The sequence below is a fragment of the Caloenas nicobarica genome, chromosome 1 (genome assembly GCF_036013445.1).
Source record: "Caloenas nicobarica isolate bCalNic1 chromosome 1, bCalNic1.hap1, whole genome shotgun sequence".
Taxonomy (NCBI): domain Eukaryota; kingdom Metazoa; phylum Chordata; class Aves; order Columbiformes; family Columbidae; genus Caloenas; species Caloenas nicobarica.
Genome location: NC_088245.1, coordinates 124,283,279 through 124,307,786, shown reverse-complemented (window position 1 = coordinate 124,307,786; position 24,508 = coordinate 124,283,279). Strand labels below are relative to the sequence as shown.

The window sequence follows — 24,508 nt, the reverse complement described above, 5'->3', positions numbered from 1 at the left end:
CTTTTGTAATGACAAGTGGCTGTCGGCCTTAATTTATGGCTTCATGGGGGAGCTGGGTGGGGTTTATTGATTTGTGCTGGATTCTCTGCTTTCAGTGTTATGTTCTGTATGGAATAAATAAATTCAGTGCTTTGTGGTTAGCAGGGACTTAAATGTACTGCTAGTAATGCACTTAGAAATGGAATGAGGAGGATGAATGGTTTTGCCTGCAAAGCAGTGAAAATGTAATATATGGTGATGGAATTTGGAGACCAAAAGTTAGTTACTGTGTACCTGAATGTTTCAATAATTATTCTTATTATTTTAGGATCTTCTCCTCGTTTACCAGCGCCGAAGGATGTGATGGTTTATTCCTATAACTTTCGTAGTTTGCTGAGGTGGTCTCCTGTTGAAGTGGATAGAGGCTTGGTGTTATATACAGTCCATTTTAAAACGTAAGTTCATAGTTCTAAAAACAACCAAACTGATTTTGTTCTAATCCAGTAACACAACTGGTTAAAAAAAAAAAAAAAATAAGCATAGAGATGAAAGAATGAGTCGTCTATTACAGATGTACATCTGAAAGCAGCTTCTGAAGACTGACAATCTTGTAGCCTGTGGTATATCCACCAAACTGAGAGAAGATCAAATATCTGAAGAGCACCCAGAAATGTTGCATTGTTTCCTGTATAATTTTATTTTTACCAGCCTCTCTCACTAATTTTAATTTTTCCCAGATACTGAGGAGATGCAAGTGCTGAAAGGGCTGTGGAATAAACCCCCATCAAAGTAGTAGTTTTGCAGCACATTCTTTTGTTACAAAAATTGTGAAGGTGGGAGGGATTGCGTTTTAGGTGGTTGCACTGTTGTGCTGATGCTTTATTTGCCCTGTGTTTTGCATTGCAGAGGGTTCTTAAACCAGTGGGATGAGATGAACTGCACCCGTATTGCCCAGACCAAATGCGGCTTCCCCTGGTCACTTAGGGAGCGCAGATGGACTGTTTTTTTGCGTGTGAGGTCTGAGTTGGGGCAAGCGACTTCTGACTGGGTGGAAACAGATCCGTTTGTGGCAGAGAGAAACAGTAAGTGCTATTTATGATGTCAGCGTCTCTCTCTCTCTCGAAGATTTCTTTGAAAAGAATGTTTGTTGTCTGTTATAGGCTTTTTTGACTCTACTGTGTACAAAAGCCGAGTGAGAGACTTGTAGATGTTTCATTAAGAAAGACTGCAAGGCCTTGGTCTGTCACTAGGAATTTGGTACTACTTAGTTCCTCTGTAGTGTGTGCTCTTTCAACAGGTATCGAAAGAGAAACAGATGAGTTTCCTTGGGTGGTTAAACCTTGTAAGAACTACAACATATATTTTGTTAGAGAGTTTTCCATTTTCTTATTTCCTCACTTAGCACTGCCACACGTGCGCACTTACACCCCCCTGATCCGTGGTAGTCCGAGTACGAACTACCTGTTTCTGTTGAACAGATCCCTCTTCTAATAAATATAAACTGCCCTGACTACAGTGTAGAAGCGTCAAGGGCACACTTTAAATCTTGTTAAGTGTGTGAACAAGCATATTGTTTTTCCTCATAAGATCTGCTCTTTGCCTTGCTGCGATTGAGGTCAATATTAGAAGAAAGTAAATGTTAAGTTTAAGAACACCTCTAATAAGCAGAAAAATGGATTTATTAACTCTTTAATTCAAGCTTTCCCAAACTTTGTGAGGAGCAGTGGTGGTCCATGCTGCAAAGAATATATTTTTCTTGGTGACTTCAGTTCTAAATCTTGGATTTTCTGTAGTGGTAAAGAGTGTGGGGATGAGGAATTACCTGAATCCTGAGTTGAAGGTTATGACCAATGTATCTGTAGCTTGTGATGCAGGATTGTCGGGCAGTAGGATCCTTTGAGGGTTAGGAAAGCACTGGGCTTTCAAGACAAAGACTTCACTAGGAATACAAGAGAAAGGAGAGACTTGGTGTGGAAGAGATGTTTGTGTGTCTGTTCCTTGGGAGAGCAAGAGGAGCATCATGTGATCATTCTTGAGTGACTGCCCTCGAGGTCAGTTCCTAGACACCAAGGCCATGGGCTACTCTGTCGGGTTGTTCTCTTCCTTTAATGTTTGGATCAGTCCCACTCGAGAGGGGACCTTCAGGAATTTGCCAGGACGCACAGGGCATTTGCAGTTGTACAGCAGCAGGAAGTAGAAAGAAACCGAGATTTCTCTGCCAATTTAAAGATCATAGGGATCGATTTTCTCTAAAGTAGCAGTGGACAGAGCAGATTCTGCTGTTTTTTCTTGAGGTACAATAAGCATGCAAGGATTTATTTTTATCGTTAATAGTTACCCCTCTTTAGTATGCAAGCATCTGTTAACTACTCTAATATTTGCATGAGTGGGTTTTTTTGAGATCCTGGAGAGCTTTACAAATGCTGGTGAGCTTAACTGGTGAAAGAAGTAGAGATGCAATGGATAAAGGACTAATGACCTGTCGTCACACAAGTATTTTGTATTAGGACTGACAGTACTTTCTATAATATTTTTCGTTATTTAGACCTCATAGTATTTCACAAAAGGAAGTCATCATCTTTACCCAGCAAGACAGATGGAGATATCAAAGCAAGGAGGGGGAAACTAGTTATTCTTCTTCCAATCTGTTGACTCAAACATGGTGTTTTTTAAAGAACATGGAATATGTAGCAGGCTATTTGAAGAAAAAAAAAGTCATATCCATCCAATCCACCATAAACTACAGATAAATTCAGATACATTCCAGTGAATATTTACTGAATTTCCAGGGAAAGTTAACAGGAAACCCTTTTTCTTTTTTTTTTTTTTTTAATTAGCTAATTTCTCTTATGCTTTCAAGACTTCTTCCTCAGATTTGTAATAAAGTAGACATCTTAAATGTGTTAAGTAGGTGAGAAAATGTTGTGTTCCCTTTCTTGAGAAAAAGCTGTTGACATTTAGCATGTTTGCTGAGAGTATCTAAGTAAAGCTGGAGACAGTATGATGAGCTGCTCTGCATCCTGGAGGTTCACTGCTCTTTCTGTGTTTATTTTCAGCTACTATAGGTCCTCCTAAAGTGAACAGTGTGACTGAAAACTCTGACTCGCTTCTCATTAGTGTGACACCCCCTTTTGGATCTGAAGCAGGTTACTTTCCTGAGTATCATGTGTCTTACTGGGAGAACACAACAAGTACTGTTAAAATAGTAAGATTTTCTCTAATTATTTCGTTCGTAATGCCTTTGTGACTGAGAGATATGAGTCAGTGTCTCTTGGCAAAACAGCAGAAGTGGAGGAAGAAAACTAATGTAACTTTTTCTCTAGCAGTGAAGGTCACCATTTGGTTAATTTGGTCTTGGCAGAAGTATTGCATGCATTACGAAACTTTCAAAAACATCTTTTATTGCTCCATATGAAATGGTTAAATCACGTTGCAGATCAAGGGAGAGAATCCACAAAGTGTCAAAAGGAGCTTTAAAATGGCGTTTAGATTTTGAAGTTTGCCTAGGCAATTTGAAAATTCTGGAAATATCTTTCCTTCTTTCCTGTGCTGGGCTTGTTTGTGCTGGCAGCTTCAGTAACAGGCTGTGCTGGCCCGATGTCACCTGTTCCTATGGCAGAGAAAGGCAGAGTTATTATAAACGTGCTGGATGAAGCTGGGATGAGCTTGGCCCTGTTCAAATTGAGACTTAAGAGGTGTCCATCTTGATTGTGTTTATGCTGCTCTCTGGGGCCCTGGTAATTGTGCTCTTGACAAGCCAGCATTGTAGGGGAGGGATTAAGTTACATTAAAAAAAAAAAAAAAAAGAGGAAGAAGATTCAAAAGAACGTCATTCTAAAGTCAAGTGCTTAAAAAACAGAAGCAGAAAAAAAAGATATTAAAAAAACCCAACCAAACAAACTGCATGTTTCAAAGACCTTCCTAAATCTGAAATGTCTCAATTTCCTTCCTCTCTTGCGCCAAAGTGTATTTTTCTGACACACGTAAAACACGTTCATGCTTGAGATTCAGCCAAGGCGGCACTCTTGTGTGCTGCTCTTGGCTTCACTGAGGCCCTTACCCTAGAGCCCCCTTTACAGGTCAAGAATTCCCAACAGACTGTGGTGGCCATGTGGAGACCGTGGAGCTTTTGCACTGCCCGTCAGCCGTTTTGCTCTTCAGTAGAAGGAGCTGAGATGGTGGAAGCTCTTCACTGAACGACACTTCCCTCAGCCTCCTCCGATGGTGGGGGCACTGCTTATGGCTGGTTTTCCCTCCCCCTTCCTATATTCACTGCCTGAGCTGGTACAGACGCTGCCTCGAAGCGTCCGGCAGCGTATTGTGGGCAAAATCAGACTTTGCATCAGTTTTCATGCCTCTGCTGTTTGTGCCCTTATAGAGGGTTTTAAACACTCAGGCTTCATTTCTTTTAAAAATAGTGACATTTCAAATGCATTCAAGTAGGAAAGGTGGAATATGTTTTGCTGCTTCTCTTGTTTGGGAAAGCTGAATTATGAAAAATAAAATCTGTGCTTTTTGAATGAGAAACTTAAACATGGGGAGAGGATTTGTGTTGAAGACAGGTCTGGTTTTTACAGTAACACTTACATTTTTTTTGTCTTTTAAACAGGAGATAAAGCGGAGCAATACACTATTCAAAATTGAAAATTTGAAGGAATCGACACTTTATTGTTTTAGAATTCAAGTAGTATTGAAGACATATCTGGATCTCCAGTTACTTGGACTGCCAAGTGTCCCAGAGTGTTATAGAACTACAGTCAGCGGTATAAATTGAATTTTGTTATTTTTTGTATATAGAGGAATGAGTGTAGAACACAAGTCTTGGATCGTTGTGTAAGTGGTCGCTTATGTACCTGTATTTGTCAGGAGTGCTAAGAGAGCACCACTGATAGTAGTTCGCAATTGTCATTAATGGCAAAATAATAAGGATTTTTTCAGTCAGTAATTGAGGGTCTGTGTTGTACTGTTCCTCTTGTCTTTTTCCTTCATAACTACTGCTATGGGTATTACTTTCTAGAAGCATGCAAAGAAAAAAAATGCAAATACTTGATCTTTAGAGGAAGTATTCGATGAAGGAGACGGTGTTACTTTTGCAAATCCTCTCCCTCAGCCATGGCCTCCTGCAGGACAGGAATGTCCCTCTCCTCTTCGACCTGCTACCGTCTCTGACGTTTTGAGCTCCGTGTTTTTGTACGAGATAAGAGAGGGGGAGAGGGGGAGAGGCCATGTGCAAGATAAGGATTTGTCCCTCTCTTGAGTGTCTCCGTGTGATCACCAACACACAGGCACACTTTGAGCACACTGCAAGACGTGTAGATGACACCTGCTTGTGCAGTTTTCTGAGGCCCCGCAGGAGCTGACCCCTGGGGTAGCATTGACCTAGTTAAAGCACTTGATCGCAGGCTCCTGATCTGGGATGTCAGAGTCCACGCTGCTCCCTTTGCTGGAAGGAGGTGCCTGTTCTGAAAGAGAAGCCCCTGCATTAATGGCCCTTGCTGACAACTTGAGGGTGGAAGGACAGACAGATTGCATTCCCAGCCTGCCCTCTGACCACCGGCAGGGATTCCTTCAGCTCCGCATTTGCTCTGCTGGCGTGTCCAGTAGCAGCTTGCCTTAGGCTGCGTGGGGAGGGGAAAATGCTCCTGGGAGCTGGTGACTTTCACGTGGAATCGCAAAACGCAGGTGGTGTTCTGAACGCAGGTGGTTAGGGTTCCTCCATAGTAGAGCTGTGATCGTAGCCTTGGAAATTATGCTTTGATTACCAAGTATAGTAAATTTCAGCTTGTTGTATATTGGTTTACATTTGATGATGTATAAATATGAACCTCCTGTATGTATATGGTGGGTTGGCTTTTTAATGTGTTTTTGTTTTTTTTCTTTTTCAGAGGCAACCAAAACTGGATATCTTATACTAATATTAGCCTTGGTGTTACCTTTTGTAACTCTGGCAACAGTTGGTTTGTTTCTTCTGTGGAGACACCACAAAGCAATTAAATATTGGTTTCAGCCACCTTTAGAAATCCCATCACACTTTGAAGAGGTATGTGTAGACATTTTGTTTTTCTCCCCCCTCTCCTCCCCTAAAAGACAGTGATGATGTTGGAGCGAATATGAATTAAACTAGTTGTTGCATAACAGATCAAAATAATTGTTGACTTAGTGTAAACTTACTTTTCTCATATATGATCTCCTGCTCTATTGCTCTTTTACTGAACAGAAGTATTTGTTTTCTCTGCACTAAGATACAAGTGGTGCTATAATCCTGCTGTGAAACTGAAGTAACATTCTCTGTTCCTTGATTACCCCTTGCCCACTCCTTTCTTTGCTTCTCTAAGTCATCAGGCCTGAAACAGTTGCTCACTTGAAGCAAAAAGCTTTTGTGTGCTGCAGAACACGTACTTGGGACCTAAGTCTCTGATTAGAAATATATGGAATATATGGAACGTGGAGGAGAGAACACTGGTCATTCTAAGAGCAAGGACTGACTTGAAGACTAAGGACTACCTAGGGGAATGCTCTTGGGCTTTTTCTGTTTATTCCTGTAGATTTAGCAATATTCAGACAAAAAAGTCATCCTGGGACTTTTTTCTCCTTGCAGCCCACACATTTTTGTACTAAATGATGTTGTTTCAGTCCTGTTCATCTTCCTCTTTTTAGTATTTCAACAGGAAGTAGTCTTCTAAGCAAAGTTCTTGATTTAAAAGTTCTTATTCAGCATACAATCCATATGTTTAAAAGCTTTGTATCTGTTTGTGGTTCTTTGAGGTGTATCTTCTTGTATGTATCTGCATGTCAGTCTGTTGTACTATGGCAGTTCTGTGATTGTGGAGCTGTTTTTCCAGATTTTTATGGAAGTATGGGTGAATGAACCCAGACTTTCTACAGCATCCTGACTACAGCATTTTTTCTCTTCATTGTACCTCGGCTGTCATTTTGTGGAGACAGTTGTATTACATATCAAGCAAAGCATCTGTGATGCAGGAAAAAAAAAAATCTTTGTACAGTGTACTAAAATAGCGCAGCATTTCATGCAAAGGACTTGCAAGAATAGAGTCTCTTGTCATGTGTTAAGGAGTGATTGTATTAATCTGGAAAATATGCAGCAAAAATAGATACTCTTGAACAATAGTGAGCCTGGTTTTAGGCAAAACACTGATAAGAAACAAAGGAAGATAGTAAATATGCAGAATTTTTTTTTGGTTCAGTACGGGAAATGGTAGATGGCTCCAATTCCCTGTGAAACACAAGATCATCTTAGTGATAAGGAGACTACACAGGGGTGGCAGATGGAACAGAAAGCATTTTCTCTGGCCTACATATTTTTCTAATGTTCCTTTCTTTGATCATGTGTTCATTGTAAAGATGATGACTTAATTTTGGATCAAAGCGGGGCACAGGGGAAGTCAAAGCAAAAAGTAACTACAAGAGAAGAATGCCACTAGAGTTTTCTGGCAACAAGATGCAGATCTGACTTGGCTGACACTGAACAAGGCACAATCTTGTATCTCGTTTGCTCCACCAGCACTTTAGACAAGCTGTCAGTTGCTGGATTCCTGCAGTTGGAGGATGTATCCCCAGCAGTGTAATAAAGAAATGTTTTCTGCTGTGGCTTGTTCTTAACTTGCAGGAATTTGCTTGAACTTACATGAAAAGAATAGTAGCCAACATTTATTAAAAAATGGGAAATACATGTTGTTTTAACTTTTTTAAATGGATGGTTTACATGATTGATTTTTTTTCCCCACAGAAATAAAGTGGTTTTTACTTCCTCCTTGTTCAATGTAGTTTCAAAGAAATTCAGAATAGAATATATTAATATATTAAGCAGCTCTCACTAGGAATTCTGGTCTAAATCAACTCACCTATAGGTGGTGGTACCTGCTCTGTCTCTGTCATTTCTAGTACATCTGTTTTGTGGATATCTAAACTGTTGTTTCTGGCTTTCTCCAGTATTTGAAGGACCCAAGCATGCCTGCTTTAGAGGGGTTGAACAATCACACTGAGGATGATCCCAACGATTCCTTATCTGTTGTATCTCACGGAGAATGAAGCCAAGCCTGTGGCAGCAGTTTGGACAGTCAAGCTCGTTCACGTAGCATCTCCAGCAACAGTGAAGTAACTTCAGCAGCACCCTGGTGCGAGTGCCTGTACCAAGTCTTTGCAGAGGCTCCTGCCCATGAGCAGTGCTGGGTGGCTACTGGCAGGACAGACAATGAGCTCTGGACAAAAAGTGGCCCCTGACAAATCCTGAGTGAGAGGTTGCTTCCTGAGAATAGCGTGGACCCTGAGCCTTGGTTTAAATAGCCTTTGTTCTGCTACAACAGTGAGTGTGTTCTGCTGAAGAGACTTAAAAGGTAGAACATGAAAGGGAAATGAACACTAAATTGCCTAAAGACAGACAGATGGTTATATTAACTTCATTTTTTTCAGTGACTGAATAATTGCATCATGAATTACTTTTATAGTGGCTTTTGGTTTGTTGCCTTATCTGTGAAGTCAGTGTTAGTACTCAATGTGCATTATATCCACCCCAGTATGCTTTTCTGAATCATTTTAAGTTTGTGCCCCTTCTGTGGTCACCACTTCCCTTCAGATAAAACCAGCAGTCTAAAAATAACTTTTATAGCACTTTATTGTCCCCCATGTGAACCTGTGCAAAGAAGTGCTCTAAGGCAGGCTTCTTAATATCTTGCCTCCTACCACTGTCATGAGAAGCATTAATCTGCTCCTGCAGTGAGACAGTTGTTCTTTCCAGCAAAACAAACTTTAAAATAATTTTGCTGAGAATTTATATAACATGTATCAGTAATTATCAGACACTAAAAACCCCTTGCTGTCAGATTAGTCCTGCAAATAAAAAGTTCACCAAGAGTTGTGCTTTGTGTCCCTTAAAGCAGAAGACTAAGTTAAGCCTCACATCACAATCCTGTGGGGGCTGGAAGGTGGCACAGAGAACAATGAACCACTTCTGTAGTAGAAAAAATTGCTTTTATTTGTTTGACTTTTTTCCTGGGTTTGATACATTTTGTTATTAAAAAAATAAATAAATATGCTTGTTTATTTGCAAATGACTTGTTCAAGTTACTTAGGAAATTAATGAACCTGGTCACTGTCAGAGCTGTGGGTTACCTGAGGTAATGCTGTTCCATCCCTTCCAGGAAAGATAACGACTAGCATGAAAAAATCTGTAACATTTTTTCCAAAACTTCATTAGATTGTTTCCTCTTGTAATTGTTTCCACTTGTAATTAGGCAACATGCCAAAACAATGTAGTTATCAGAAGACTTAGTCTCAAACTTCAAGTCTGGTAAGAATTTTCAAGTCAGCTCCATAATACTTGCTTCAGGTTCATTCATGTTCTTTTTATATACTGTGCTGTTAACAAATGGAGAACCACATGCTCTCAAAAGGAACAAGCTAAATGCATAGCAGAGGACATCGGTAAGAGGGCAATAAAACATCTCCTGTGACCATTTAGCAATGCAGCATACAACTGGCTGAGAAAGCCCTACCCTCAACTTCTGTTGGAGAGAGTAGTTACTATGTATTTCTTACAGTTACACAACTCAAGGGTTATCTTCACAACTGCCAACTGTAGTAAGCCAAGGCTTTGCCTAAAATCCACCTTGGCCTGTGCTTCAACTACCTGTGGTGTAAAAGTGGATCTCAGGATATTCTGAATGATGCGTACTGGTTCTTACACTACAGAAAAGACACAGACTCCAAGCTGTCCCTCTTCTCTTAGCAGCCATATAGAGAGCATGATCACTCCACTGCTCTCAAACCCAAGGGATGGGCAAGAAATACTTGCAAGAAAGCAAAGTTCTAGTAGAAGATGCAGGTAACCCTCACCCTGGTCTTAAGAAAACTGGTTTTTAACTGGGCACTTGCATTAAAGCAGGTGGGAAGAGATCTTCCAGAGTCAAACACAGCTCGTGCTGCTCAAATGTCACATGCAAGACACAAGTGCAAGAGTAGTTAGAAGCTACACTTAGTTTTCTCACTTAGTAAAAAAACCAGTCTGAAGCAAGAAACTGACAGACCTGAAAACAAAACCTTGATTTTACTTATTAGCTGGTATAAGACTTGCTTAAAGGTCACTACTATGTGAGCTAAGGAGTACTACTGTACAATTACCTTATGAAGTTCACTATTTTGAGAATAAGATAAAGTTTATTGCAGGTTTCTGAAATTACAACCCAACAGACAACTTAGGTACAAAGCTGTGATTAACACCAGTGAATACATTGTAACTCACTGCAGGATGGTGAAATCAGGATGAAGTTAGTCTAGCCAGTAGCACAATTTCAGCTGCAGTATTGGCTTCATATTCTGTCCACTGGAGAGATTCCCACGAGGGAGCAATTAGATGACTAACAGTATGCAGTGAGCACGCACAGCACTTACATTCTGAAGTTTAATACCATTTAGTCAGCGATCTCAATACATGGAAAGTTATAAAAGCTTTTAGACACAAGGTAGATTCAAAAGCTTTAAAAACCGCATAGAACTCCTAGGAGAAGGAAGTCACCAACAGCAAGATCAATACACAAGATCAGTCTAAAGCTGTAAAACATCATTATTCTCCCTTTCTGTATACCCCAGCTAGAAGAAACTGGATTTCAATAATGGAAGCATTCCCATAAAGTGTCCGTGAAATTTAGGAAATAAATATATTTTAACTGGGGCAAACAGCGGTCCCAAAACTGGCGATGACTTCAAAGAAAGATTGTTAGCAATAAATATATCTGCTATATCCCCACCTGAAATGCTTCACTTTTAGATAGAAAAGGTAGTAGGCAGCAGGATAACTGTTTATCAGCAAAAAGCTTCCCCTGAAGAAAATTGAGTATGACTGGGTTCAGTTGGTTTTGTTTTGTTTTTTTAATTCTAACATCAGTAAATACTTTGAGTACTAATTGATATCTATCACACTGAACAACATGACACTAATTCTATGGACCGTGGTGCTACCAGATGTCATTTGTGCTATAGCAAGAACAATTTTGCCATGCAGAACCTGCTTAATACAGGGCCTTGTTTAAAACTCATAACCTTTTACAAAAAAATAGCTACTTTATATTTTTTCTGAACAGTTATACAAAAATCTTAAAATCAGCTCTTATCTAAGCATACAATAGAATTTACCCTCATTAAATACAGGCTTAGCTGGGTCACATCCATGCGCTGACAGCTCTTGGGTACACAGGCAGCCCTTGCTGTCAGCCCTGGCAAAACTGGCTCTAGCTCAGCTACGCGTAAAAGCAGCAACCCCTTTTACAGGATACAGGGGCTTTATCCTGCTTGTTCACCAACAGTTCCACTGAGGTCTCTGACACATGTGAAGGTTTGGAAGATCAAGTCTTAGGAGTTGATGGAAACCCATGTATTTGGAGAAATAAACCTGAAGATTTCAGAAAGACAGGCTGACATTCCCTTTTTAAGATATATACAGTCATATGTACATATTCACAAATCTGTCCTGTGAAAAGAGGGAGCTTATCCCAGAAACTGTAATTTGTCTCCATACAATTTAGAAAGCAAAACCAAATAAATGTAAATATATCTACATACATAGTACGACGTAGCAACTATGGAATAGACAACGCTGTATGTGATGTCTCATCCCCATAACTCTTCTGTTCTTCCAAACTTGTAGATCAGAGTACTAAAGGGAAAAAAAAAATAAATAAAACCAGACCATACATAAGGTAGAAAAGGTAATTTTAATTGTATCCTTATAATTTAATACAATCTATACTGCAAATCAACATCCTCCCAGTAACTGTAATTTCTACTCAAGTCAGTATCTATGTTTTGTACTTATATTTAATTTACTATGCATTGCTAAAACTACAATATTCAGCTGAAGCAACTGCTCAAATAAAAAAATAGCCAGTCTCACAGTACAAGCAGCTGCCCTTCTGAACGAAAAAAAAAAAAATCTCTGGTATTTAAGACATTCTAGGACCAATCCACAGAGTTACAGAGCAGCAAGTCTCACCTGAGCACCTGGCAATCAGCTGAACATAACGCATCATGCTAGCAGAGAATCTAAGCAATTACATTTTTACGAGCTAATCAGAAAGAATATTGATCCTGTGGTGGATAAGTGAGAAGCAACTTGCAATTAGATTTCCAAAATTCCTGTTATAAGGTCAGATGCAATTACAAATTGTCACGAATCAAAAAAAAAAGTTGAGGGAACAAAGACAAGCATGATTTCCTTTTTGATCTTTATACCTTTTTTTTTTTCGTATAGGTGGTAAAGAAGGGCACAGTCATACTAAATCATAAGAGAATGAAGAGGGAGGGAAATGAGAAATACTGACAATGAGAACAACAATAACAAGCTAGACACCTGGGTGATTAACTAGAGAAGAGAACCACTGATACAGCACGTTAAACCACTTGAAAAAACTGATGGAGTCACAACCAGGGCTGAAGCACAAGTCCTGAAGGAGACACACGGTTCAGGGAATACAGACATTACAGAACTACACTGATGGAAGAGAATCTGATTCAAATGGAACAAAAGTTTTCTATAAGGACACTGAGGAGGGTTAAGGAAAAGAGTCTATGGTGATAGATGGACTCCTCAAATGTTTCTGCCTAAAGTGTGCAGTGGGGTAAAACACAAAGATATATATATTTTTTTTAAATACCAAGGCTATAATTTATCTCATAGTTCATACCTAGAAAACAAGTTTTAGAAGACAAGAGAAAACAAATAAACCTAAAATATATCTACATACAGAATACAATAGAAACTAAGAAATGACACTTTCGGAAACAAAAAGCAGCTTCAGAAATAAGTTCATCAAACTGCTGAAATAAGACTAAAAATTTCAGGCATGGTGAAACTATTCTCAGATGTCTGCCTGCATCAGTATCCCATTTCAGTCATGTGCAAGGCTACAGAAGAGATTTAGGAACTGCTATTCTCTGCGAGAACACGGCTGATTTTCCAATCAGGGAAGCACAGTGAAGCCTGCCAATCTAGCTGGCTGCAACTTGATAAGGTACTAGAAGGCAAATTGTTAGCACAGTAATTTAAGTGGGTAAAAACTTGCAAAATAGGAGGTTATGTGAACTTTTTCAGCAACAGATCTTGGAACTAACTTACCCTATTTAATACTTTCATTGTCTTTCATTAATTAATAAAATTCACGGATTGCAGTATGCATTATAGATATAAAAAAACTTCTTACAGATAGTTTCTAAATGTCATATGATATACTTAATGATATTCAGCAAAATAAAACAAATTGATTTAAGTGTAACATTACAAAACATACCAATCACTCTTGATAACTGAGAGCTCATCCAGTCAAAACAAATCCAGGTGTATCAATTATCAATAATTGAGCCATTGGTGTGAAATAGCCAGGAAAAGGACAACAGGATCTCCCACCTAGTGCTGTAAGGATATATGCCAAGGTATGTGTAGTACAGAGATGAAGGCATTCTCGCCATTATCCAAAGGCACTGACAATATCTCATCAAGAATACTGTCTGTATCCTTGGTCATCCACATTCCAGAACTGTAAATTCAGTGAGATCAGAAAGGGCTGGACTAACAGGAGCATGAGGGGAATAAAGAGCCTCTCACGGCCTGAGAACGGGCAAATAAAACACAGTTTCTAAGCACTGGAGCAAAGGGAGTAGAAAAAAGTAGCAGAGTGAAAAAAAAATGTAGTAGTTTAGAAATAGTGTGATCAGTTTATGCATTGAATACTAACACATCATTTGTCTGTACAATGTCACTTTACTCAGTAGCCCAAGAGGCCCCTTTGGCTTACATGCCACCCTCCTCAAGTAAAGGTCAGGGTGGGTAATAAATTGAAATATGGAGGGTCCTGCACTGAGACCAGTGAATTCCACTTTGTGGAAGGTCCAAGCCTGGAGTCAGCCTCCAGCTTTCAGAACTTATTTTCCAGGAGCATTGATGTGTATGGAAGCAGGTAAGTTGGACACCCCTTTGGAAGGAGGGAAATTTGCCCAGATAACTTACCTGAAAAATATCAATGCATTTTGGAAAAACACTGCTAATCCAGGGTAAACGTTAGTGTCTGCAAAGTAAGTAACAAAGGAGATATTAAGTTCTTTTGTATTGGAAGGTGTATTTAAAACACAATTTATAGTATTATTCCCTGGCTACAAAACTAGACGCTATGGCTCTGATGAGAACAGACCACACACTTTCATTCTTCTGGATTTTCTGCCTTTTGACTGACAGCAACAGTACTTTCTAGATGTGAAAATAAATTAACTTACTCTGTGTAACATATGCTCCAAAAAGAATCCACATTGAAGCAATAAGTGAACCAAACATCAACATAAAGCCAATGAAGAGCCAGACACGAGCACCTGCAGGAAATATTAAGACCTCTGAGAATGATGTAGACTATTATCCATAGAGACAGATGATCCGAGCTACTGCTCTATTAGGATACAATACGCTATTTTGCTGAAGGCACAAAGGCAAAGGGTTAAAACTCTGTGACAAAAGCAAAATAAACCCAAATTAGTATTCTCCAGTAAAACAGAGTAGCTGGACTCCTCATATTTCAGTGAGCAGACACAATTTCCCCTCACCTGTAGGGAATGCCTGTAACACTACTCAACACAACTTGGACCAATGATGAGGTACTTTGCCAAAGCTACAGTGTTTCCAAGGTAAAGATGATATTCTATTAGGGTACGTATAATAGATACTTCCCGTGTTTACTTCAGAAAGGTATTTTCAGATGGGCAACATCTACCATAGCTAGACATTACCTACTGAAAAAGGAAGATGATGCCATTGAAAACAATCAACCTCACTCAAGGCAAAGAAAAAAAATATTTCTGTGCAAAGATTCTCTTGAGCTGATTTATGACACACACAAAAAACCCATCATACGCTAGTTTAAAAAAAAAAAAAAAAAACCACAACAGTAAATCCTACCAGATTTCTAGTGAGATGTTCTACAAATCACACAAAAACAGATGCTGGGATCCACATGGGAAACAGTAAGAGAATTATGAATGAAAGCAGAGAGAGGACAGCAGGGCTGCAGACACCACACAGTAGGTGACATACAGAGGAAACAGGATGTTTGTGACATGTTCTAAAATAAGACATTGTTAAGGAATGTCTGTTCCATGGCCTACCACAAGGCCAAAGTTTCTTTCTCTCAGCAGCTGTACAGGATTTGCAGGGGAAAGTTTAGGTATTCAAGATACACAGAAGTCAATTTTTTCAAGTTTGCTTTTTAAAACGAAGATATTACTTACCTCCAACTGTTATTTTTGTAATTAAATTAACTTCACAGAATTTCTCTTCTACTCCTTAACTTCTGATTATTATTTAACCACCAGTTTGAAAAAACATAACACCACCTAAATAATCAGTCTTTCAACTCAACATGATTTTTAGAACTAATTTACCTGTTCTTCCTAAGCATCCATCACTGTAGCTGTCTCCTCTCACCTGTGCATTTGATACAGCATTTATCCTAGGAACAAAAGAGTGTATACACTTCAGATTATTAGAAAACCAACTCGAAGTTATAAGTAAAAAGCTAGCTTTTTTTTAAGATGCAACAAATTCTGGGAAAACTATTTGGCATTCTGTACAGTCACATATTATTACATGTCCCTTAATGGAACGATTCTAGCTGGATTTCAAGCAAACCCCATACTTTTTCATAAGTTTTACTTAAATTTTTACATTAACAGACCTGTAAGATGAAAGAATTGCCCTTTTCAGTGACTGAAATATTCCTGGTCACTTTCTGGCTGTTTAAGTTTTTAAAATATCTAAAGGCACTTCACAGGAATAACAACAGCCAGTAACACAGTGCTCTCATGATTATGATACAAGTTGTTTTCCTTCACAACAAAACCCACAAATATTCAAGTGAGAGACACCTTGTAAGGATGGACAATACTATTTCTTAAAATGAGTTACACTGCTGAGGAAAAGAACACAGAAACTTTCAGATACCAAGTGTTAAGAAGGTCTTGCGTATCCAAATGCATCTTTTTCTCCTCGCTGATATGGTATGGTTCAATAAAAGCTATTACTTCTCCTTCAAGCTTGCCACGTTTGCATCGTTATAACAAATAGCTATAATACTACTACCTTATTTTAAAGCAGAGGAAAATGCAATGAAATGTTTTATATTAAGATAAGCAACTGCGCAGCATTACAGGAATTTTGATCTAAGAATTGAAACACTTATTACAGAAAGCATAAAGGAAGATGTGCTTTCTTACATTCAGTCAAAGTGTATAGGAAAAGCAATTTACCCTAAACAGATGACAGGGACAGACAGAACAATGAATGAACAGACTAAGACCAGAAACAAAGTTCACAGCTAGAAGAAAAAAGGCCTTTACATTACCATGCAGAGAAGTACAAGATTATTTGTAAGTAATTTATAACCAAGTGATTCAAAGTTTTATCATATACCATATTGTCTAGTAATAACCATGTTTAACAGCTCATGTTTATTTTATAACTCCCTTTATATACACTTACATGAAAAAAGCTAGTGTTGAAAACACCCCACAGGTATGGAATGCATGGTTCATTTGTTCTGGCTTGGGGTAAACTACTGCAGCATCTATCATTATCCACCAACCTGTGAAAAACTACAAATAAAACAGAACAGTATTATGAGGCTGGAAGGGTACAGAGACAGGCAGACAAAACATGGCAGATGTTCATGCATACCACTGGTTTAGTTGTCGTTTAACAAGTACAAATTATTCTAGAAAATTATTAGCTTTAAGTCAGACTCTAAATCTGTTTGATATGCAAGTTCTGCATAAACCTTAATGTTGATGTTTTCAGAAGAGCATTTGGGAATCAGTCACATTTTCTATTCAAATTAGATACCAGTGTATGGGTAAATTCCCTGTACAGCTTTAAGAACAAGAATCCAGATTCTAAATGCATTCAAGACACGAACTGTAGTATAACACAGATGTTGTAATGCAACTAATTATGCTAAAAATCCACTAGGAATTGCAATCTTTTTCAAAGAAGAGAGAGCAGAACTGATACACCATTACCAGATGAAATGCAAAGCTATGAGACCTGTAAAAAAGCTGCCTAGCGATTACATTTTTAAAAAGTATAAAGAAATATACTGGATTAAGGTGCAGCTAAAGAATGAACCTTCACAATATATGAAACAAAACTATAACTTTGTTGTACTTCCAAGTTTTTCAACACACAACTCACATCCTTTCAAAACTTACCAATACGCCTGCAACTATTGAAGCAATGGCATTTCTTCGTTCGCTCCAGTCAATACACTCACATTCTGGCCACCGGAAGTTGTCTAGGAATCCTGCCATTTCCTCAAAGATTAGATTGCCTTTCTTATTTTGTACTTATACATGAATTCTTCCATTAACAACTGTGTCCTGGATACCTGAAACACAGCCAAAGATGCATTTAATACAAAGTAGTAAAATCTTGAGATGTTCGACGACCATCACAATCTTTCCAATGTGTGGTGTTTTGGTTTAGCTGTTGTGGTTTGTTTTTTGCTTTGTTTTTAAATAGAATTAAGTATTGCATATACTCTGTGGATTCTATATTGAGCTATATTCAAACAACCTACCTTCCAAACAGAATTACAAAATAAAATCATCACATGAACCCAAAACTTATGCACTACATATAAATGATTGTATCTGAAACAGAAATTAAACAGAATGTATTGTTTGTTCAAAGGTACAAAACACAAAAATAAAAGAAAAAAAGCAAGAGCGAAAAAGCAAATCTTTCAACTTAAGTTTCACCTTCAAACCATAACCCTCTCTCTGGAATCAGCAGTTAAAAATAGTAAGATACATACAACAGGGCTCCACACGCATACCAGAACTTGGTTTTTGAGTCAGGCCAAGGAACCTTGCGTAAGATACACATATTTCCAGTCTCCAAATAAGATAATATAGTGCCTTTCTAACATAGGGGGAAAAGGAATCAAGACAGTGAATCAGCTAATACCAAGGGTAAAGAATGTCCTGCTCCACAAAGAGAAGATCACACAAACCTTTAAATATAGGAAGCAGAAAGCAAAGTTAATTAGCGTTACAAAGTGACTACTAAAACAACATGGTTCTCAGTTTGGTAAGACAGTAGCTATAGAAGATTCTAGATGATGTATCTATTCTCACACTGTAAGACGATAAGCATCTACAGTTTGAACATCAGAAGTTAGAAGATTTACAGTTTTTCTATTTAGCAGTGACTCACAGCCACTTTTAATACCATTCTATTTTCTTTCAATATTGTCAACTTCCGTATTTTCCCAACCTGACATAATTTCCAGACAGTTCTTAAAGGCTAACAACAGACAAATGTTCTTTAGGGTTATGTTATAGGACAGACTGATGTAGAACATTTTTCTGGTTAATAATGTTAATTAGAAGTCTACATTAAGTGAAATAAAAATAAATAAACAAACAGAGTTTACCCACACTACAAAGATGGGCCACCTCCTATGAGTAAGATAACAAGGTTTGTCCTCCCAAATCTAGTTTCAGAAAACCATCCATAGTTATGACACTGCCTTAAAGGACTAAAATCAATCACTCAATTCCAAAAATATTTTACTTTTGTACAGTATCTGGCCTCAACCAGAGTTATTTTCCTAGAGCACACTTTTACCTAGCAATCTTCAGATCCCTATTGTTTCTACAACTTTTACACAAGACTGCCACACAGACTGTGCTATTACAGATTTACAACTGCTCCTATAGCCCTTCCTTCTTTTCCCCTCTTAAAATGTCTCCATCTGTACTTCATTTGTTCCTCTTCAAGTCCTGAATGTGTCTCTTCCTCATCCCACAGCAACCCTTCCTTTCTCCTCCCAGCTCCTCGCCCACCCACACTGAAACACATCTCAGTTCCCACTGCTGTTGACACTACAGACTACACGGTTCTCACCCTGAAAAGCAAATAGACAAACATGCTGCGCTATTTCTTCTCTCCACTGAACACAACGGTGGTTATGTCAAATCTACCAAAGTTATTACCTTGCCTGTAAATACACTCTCAGTCATTTTCAGAATGACTGAAGCTGTATTCCTTCGAAGCTCAACTTTCCTTTGGAATTTTTCCCACAATGGGCCATTTAAATAGTATTAACATATCTAAATAAAATCACCTCCTTTAAACATAATGTAAAGTTCTATTACAATTCAGAAATCAAGTCAAGAAAAGCCACTGAATAAAACAATTTCAGATATGTCAACAACAACAGAAATTATTTTTCACCTTCTACTTGGATGCCACCCAGAGGTACCTCAACTGGCTGGAGAAATGCACTGACTGAAACCTCATGAAGTACAAGGGGAATTGCCCAGTCTTGCACCTGGGGAGGAACAACCCTGTGCTGGGGGCTGTCCAGCTGGAAAGCAGCTTGGCAGAAAAGGACCTGGTGCTCCTGGTAGACTCCATGCTGAACATGAGCCGGTGATGCACCCTTGTAGCAAAGAAGGTCAATAGTGCCCTGGGCTGCATTAGGCAAAGCATTGCCAGCAGGTGAGGGAGGTGATCCTGCCCCTCTGCTCAGCACTGCTGAGACCACAGCTGGAGTGCTGTGTCAGTTCTGGGCTCCCCAGTACAAGAGAGACATGGACACACAGGAGAGAGCCCAGCAAAGGGCCATGAAGATGATGAAGGGACTGGAGCTTATCTCCTATGAGGAAAGGCTGGGAGAGCTGGGACTGTTCAGCCTCGATAAAGTTCAGGGAGATCCCATCAAGGTATATAGATACCTGAAGGGAGGGAATAGAGGACAGAGCCAGGCTCTTCTGAGTGGTGCCCAGTGACAGGACCAGAGGCAACAGGCACCAACAGGAACACAGGAGGCTCCACCTGAACATCAGGAAACACTTTCTTATGGTGAGGGTGACCAAGCACTGGCACAAGTTGCTCAGAGAGGTTGTAGAGTCTCCATCCTTGGAGATATTCAAAAGCCATCTGGGCAACTGGCTCTGGGTAGCCCTGCTTGAGCAGGCGGGTTGGACCAGATGCCCTCCAGAGGTGCCTTCCAACCTCAACACTTCTGTGGTTCTTAAGAAACAGCCTGTTAAATTCTTGGATGACTTAATGAAAGAAATCTTACTGCTACAAAAATGCTCTAGTTTAAAAGGCTGAAACGAAAAAAAATCATTGCCTTCTATGATTTTAAGGGGATATATAGTTAGTTTTTTCAGTTAACATAATTAAGTCAACTTCCAATCCAAAACCTAGCATTTATCCTAGTAAAACCCTTTCAACTTCGCAAAGTCAGTAATGATAAACGTTATGGATATCATACATCACACAAAAACCTGTCTTAATTATGAAGCATTTTTTTAAACATTAGGTGACAAACCAGAGGCATTTTGCTCATTTCAAAAATCTGAGACAAAAATTTCTCTGAATACTTAATTTTATTTGATATCAAATGGAGTTTTCACAACTGCATTAGTGACAAAGAAGTAAAGCTAGGGAGACCAGAAAAAGTTGATTATTTTTTTTAATACCTTCCAAGATGCAGGGGAAACTTCTGCCAAAGCATATTATTTCAACAGAAAATGCATTTTTGGTGGTTGATACTGGCTCACAAACCTGAACTTTGCTTTAACCTTATCTTTGTGCTCAGGAGAGAAGCACCCTATATAATGTGAATAGGTGAGATAAACACTATCTGCTGGCAGTCTCTCTGCAACAAAGACTCTGAAAACACAACTCCCCCATTTCACTGGAATGACAAATAAGGAGAAACAAGGTGTGGGGAATCTGCAACAGGACACAGACACAAGAAGCGTAGCATTATTTCTACATGTGTCTAATGCCAGAAAGTTGCTTTGATTTCACAAAGAAAGCTTAGTTCTAGAGCAGGCTTGCAGTACAAGGAAACAGAGGTACTAATGCTGCTGTCCTTTTTTCCTTTTTTTTAAGATTATCTAAACATTAACTGATCCCATTTGGAATTCTGCAAAGGAGTCTTTCAGAGGTATTTCAAGAGACCCCCCCCTTGACAGTAAAAATAATCACACATTTCTCTCACTACTGACGTAGTTTCACATGTGTACAGCCTTCGCAGATACATGACTAAAAAGCAGTGATACACCATTTCTTCCAGCATTACTGAATGTGTCTACACTCTATGATCAACCTGTGGGTATTCCTGTCTTTGCGAAGGCAATGCCATCTCTGATCAAAGGCACACCCAATTGAGCACAACCATGTGTAGAGAGCACAACAAATAAGGGCTGTGGGGTTTTCACAAAAAAAGGACAGCAGGAAACAGACTGCAGGATGCCAGAACAATTAATCCAGCCTGAAGTCCAATTAACTGTTTTTCCATGCTCTCATTTAAAAGGGAAGCATAGTGCCTATCGGACTTGCTGGAAGGACTGACAGTACAGAGCCAACCCCAACGCAACAGGCTAGCCACCCTCTCACATGCTATTAAATGCACACTTAGCTACTATACAATACTGGTTTAAATACGATAGAGGGAAGGGGTGCATTGACACCCTAGAGGGAAGGGACACCATCCAAAGGGACCTTGACAGGCTTGAGGAGTAGGCCCACACAAACCTCATGAAGTTCAACACGGCCAAGTGCAAGGTCCTGCACCTGGGCTGGGGCAACCCTCAGTATGAATACAGAGTGGGGGACGAATGGATTGAGAATGGCCCTGTGGAAAAAAGGACATGAGCTGGCAATGCAGACTTATAGCCCAGAAAGCAAATCATATCCTGAACTGCATAACAAGAAGCAGGTTGAGGGAGGCGATTCTGCTGCTCTGCCCACCTGCAGTACTGTGTCCAGCTCTGGGGTCCCCAGCACAAGACAGACATGGAGCTGTTAGAGTGGGTCCAGAGGGGAGGGCCACAAAACCAGAGATGTCCCATTTGGGAAGGCTGGAACACCTCTCTTACAAAGACAGGCTGAGAGAGTTGGGGTTGTTCAGTCTGGACAAAAGAAGGCTCAGAGGAGACCTTATTGCAGCCTTTCAATATATATAAGGGGATATAAGAAAGATGGGAGATAGACTTTTTACCAAAGCCTGTCGTGACAGGACAAGAGGCAACTGATTTAAACTGAAAAAGGGGAGATTTAGATTAGATATCAGGAAGAAATTCTTCACTATAAGGGCGGTGAGAGACTGGAACAGGCTGTCCAGAGAAGCTGTGGATGTCCCATCCCTGGAAGTGTTCAAGGCCAGGCTGGATGGGGCTTTGAGCAACCTGGTCTAGTGGAAGGTGCTCCTGCCCATGGCAGGGTGGTTGGAACTAGATGAGCTTTAAGGTCCATTCCAATCCAAACCATTCTGTGAGTCTATGTTAAAGCTCCATATGTATGCAGTTCTCAACACCCCGAGCAAAGAAGGAAGAAAATAATAAGCTATATTTCAACTGTGAAAGACCAGTGACATTGTGAAGCTGAGTCTCCAACAAGACCACAAGAGCTACGCTAAGTTTTATCCCCATAAGCATTAATAAGTATGCATGCAGAAGTTTTAGCCCAAATGTATCCTACTACACAGATGGAAAACTCTGATGAAGACAGATGCTTTTAGCTGACTTCCTTAGCTAAATAAAGGTACAAAACTCACTCTCTTGGTTTAAGCTTTTACAACCACATACTTCACAGCAACGCAACAGGTAAAAACCCTTGCACTAGCTGTCCTTCATTGCCCTTCCTACAATCTGTCTCCTCCCCTTTTCCAAGGGCAGACGGACTCTCTCACTGCTCTCAGGAAACATTTCTCACTCATGTCCAATAAACAGAAACACAAGAACACTTACAAGAACAAATTGGTGACTGAAGAACTAACAAGGACACTTACACTCACTGTAAAAATAATACTTGGTAGATGCTAGCATTTCGGTTAAAACAACCAGTATATTATTCAGACAAATGAAGTGAAATGAAAACACAAGAATTCAAGCTCAAAATTTTCATCTGAACATCAGTGTCCCAAAATGAATAAATTTCATTTGAACAAGATATTAAAGTAGATGCACAAAAATACAAAAATCTTGCACAAAATAAAAGCTGTACAAGGGCCCTAGTAGTACACAGTCAAGCTAAAAAGAATGGACCTTCCTATTTCCAAGGAAGAAAGCAAAAGATAGACAGGAGGAAGAGAAGAAATTTCAAGTCAAGAAGAAAACCCTATTTTCCTCAAAGATGACAGCACCTTCCACAAGCAAGCAATAAGAATATGCTTTAAGCCACATACTTTCCCCATGTGCAAATACTATGAAAAGGTATTTGGCAGAGTCACTGTAAGGAGCTTCTGTGAACATTTCTATGAAGTCCACCACAATTTCTTAATGGGAGGTCTTTAGACCACTCATTGCAGTAATTACATGCAGTTTCACTTTCAGTTTCCCATATGCCATAGCACAATGCTATAGTGTCTAGTTTTTAAGTATTACAGAAAGACAACAGGAGAAAAGAAAGGAACTTCTAAATGAACTATACAAAAATAAGGCTGTGTGGCAAAACTATTAAACATGTAATGGCCTTAAACAAATCTGCGTGATGCTCCGCCCCAGAGTAACCCGACTGCTGTCTATGGCAAGTATTCTTTAACAGCGCTACTAAAGTTTGAAGACTTCAGAGAGGCAGAAAAAAGGACCGATTCTGCAACAGGCCTATTTTAGCTCATAGGAGTATACCATGTGCATCAATATTTACTTAATGAGCTCAAGCCATGACAGGGCAATGTAAGGCAGAATCCCAAAGCTGCAATCAAAGTCCGGAGAGTAATCATTACGCTGAAGGCAGTGCTACTTAGAAAAATCAAGTAATTTTAAAAAATATTTCATCTACGGACCTCAAACTTTCTGCTCAGTACCACCGCCTCCTTTCCCAGATGTGGACAACGACCATACGAGCAAGACCCGACTGTGGCCTTGCGGCAGGGAGGGCCGGGCCCCGCTGCCCCCCAGCCCCTCCAGCACCCAGAGACAGGCCCGTGGCTTCCCACGCCTGAGGCCGCGCTACGGCAGAAGGTCACGGCCCCGGCGTGAGGCGGGCAGGGAAGAGCGGCCGGACACCCCAAGCCCGAGGCGCGCAGAGCCTCTTCGCGCTGCCCCCGGCCAGCACCGAGGGGTGCGCGGGAGGGAGCCCTGAGCCGCCCGGGGCTCCGAGTGCAGGTGGAGGGCAGGAGCCGCTGCTGCCCGCGGCGGAGGCGGCGGCGGCGGGTCCGTCGCGGCCCGGCGAGGCGCGGGGAGGCGGCTCTGGGCGCCGGGGCGCGCGACGGCCGTTAGCCGAAGCAGGCAAGGGCGCGCGCGCTGCCGCCGGACACGAGTGCCCCGTGCTCCCCTCCCGCCAACGCAAACCCCGCCCCGCCTCCTCCCATCCGCATCCCCTCCACCCTACCCCGCCGCCCCTCGCCGCCAGCGGAGCGGCAGGAAGGCAACGTCCGCACGTACCCCCCCTAGTCCTGGGCGAGACTCTTCCGCCTGCGGGAGTGAGGGGGCAGAGACCCGCGAGCGACGCGGCCGCCCG

At 40.3% G+C, this 24,508-nt stretch overlaps 2 protein-coding genes across 6 annotated transcripts in view; one reads left to right on the top strand and one right to left on the bottom strand.

Moving 5' to 3' along the window:
* IFNGR2 (interferon gamma receptor 2) overlaps nucleotides 1–9,047 on the top strand; it is a 13,233-nt gene extending 4,186 nt beyond the window's left edge. The window contains exons 2-7 of the mRNA XM_065650894.1: nucleotides 308–434; nucleotides 886–1,061; nucleotides 3,036–3,184; nucleotides 4,589–4,742; nucleotides 5,865–6,019; nucleotides 7,930–9,047. Coding sequence (XP_065506966.1) covers nucleotides 308–434; nucleotides 886–1,061; nucleotides 3,036–3,184; nucleotides 4,589–4,742; nucleotides 5,865–6,019; nucleotides 7,930–8,028 — 860 coding nt within the window. The 3' untranslated portion in view covers nucleotides 8,029–9,047. The remainder of the gene's footprint in view (nucleotides 1–307; nucleotides 435–885; nucleotides 1,062–3,035; nucleotides 3,185–4,588; nucleotides 4,743–5,864; nucleotides 6,020–7,929) is intronic.
* Nucleotides 3,571–24,508, bottom strand: TMEM50B (transmembrane protein 50B). 5 transcript variants are annotated; one of them, XM_065650934.1, is made up of 8 exons: nucleotides 24,433–24,508; nucleotides 17,233–17,408; nucleotides 16,508–16,620; nucleotides 15,412–15,479; nucleotides 14,257–14,349; nucleotides 13,994–14,051; nucleotides 11,554–11,647; nucleotides 3,571–3,589 (listed from the first exon to the last, which is right to left on the bottom strand). In XM_065650934.1, the coding sequence occupies exons 2-7, from the start codon at nucleotides 17,329–17,331 to the stop codon at nucleotides 11,602–11,604; spliced, it is 477 nt and encodes a 158-aa protein (XP_065507006.1). In that variant the 5' UTR covers nucleotides 17,332–17,408; nucleotides 24,433–24,508; the 3' UTR covers nucleotides 3,571–3,589; nucleotides 11,554–11,601. The 5 variants fall into 5 exon arrangements, with proteins under 5 accessions (XP_065507006.1, XP_065506997.1, XP_065506980.1 ...); XM_065650925.1 differs by lacking the exon at nucleotides 3,571–3,589 and adding an exon at nucleotides 10,133–11,383; XM_065650908.1 differs by lacking the exon at nucleotides 3,571–3,589 and having other exon boundaries at nucleotides 10,133–11,647.

Coding starts and splice junctions, on each gene's coding strand:
- TMEM50B (XM_065650934.1), bottom strand. CDS start 17,331: ATGGCAGGATTCCTAGACAACTTCCGGTGGCCAGAATGTGAGTGTATT. Junction 15,480..16,507: donor TCAACACTAGCTTTTTTCAT/GTAAGTGTATAT, acceptor TTTTGTTCCTAG/GATAAATGCTGTATCAAATG. Junction 11,648..13,993: donor AATGCATTGATATTTTTCAG/GTAAGTTATCTG, acceptor TTTTCCCTTTAG/TACTCTGATCTACAAGTTTG.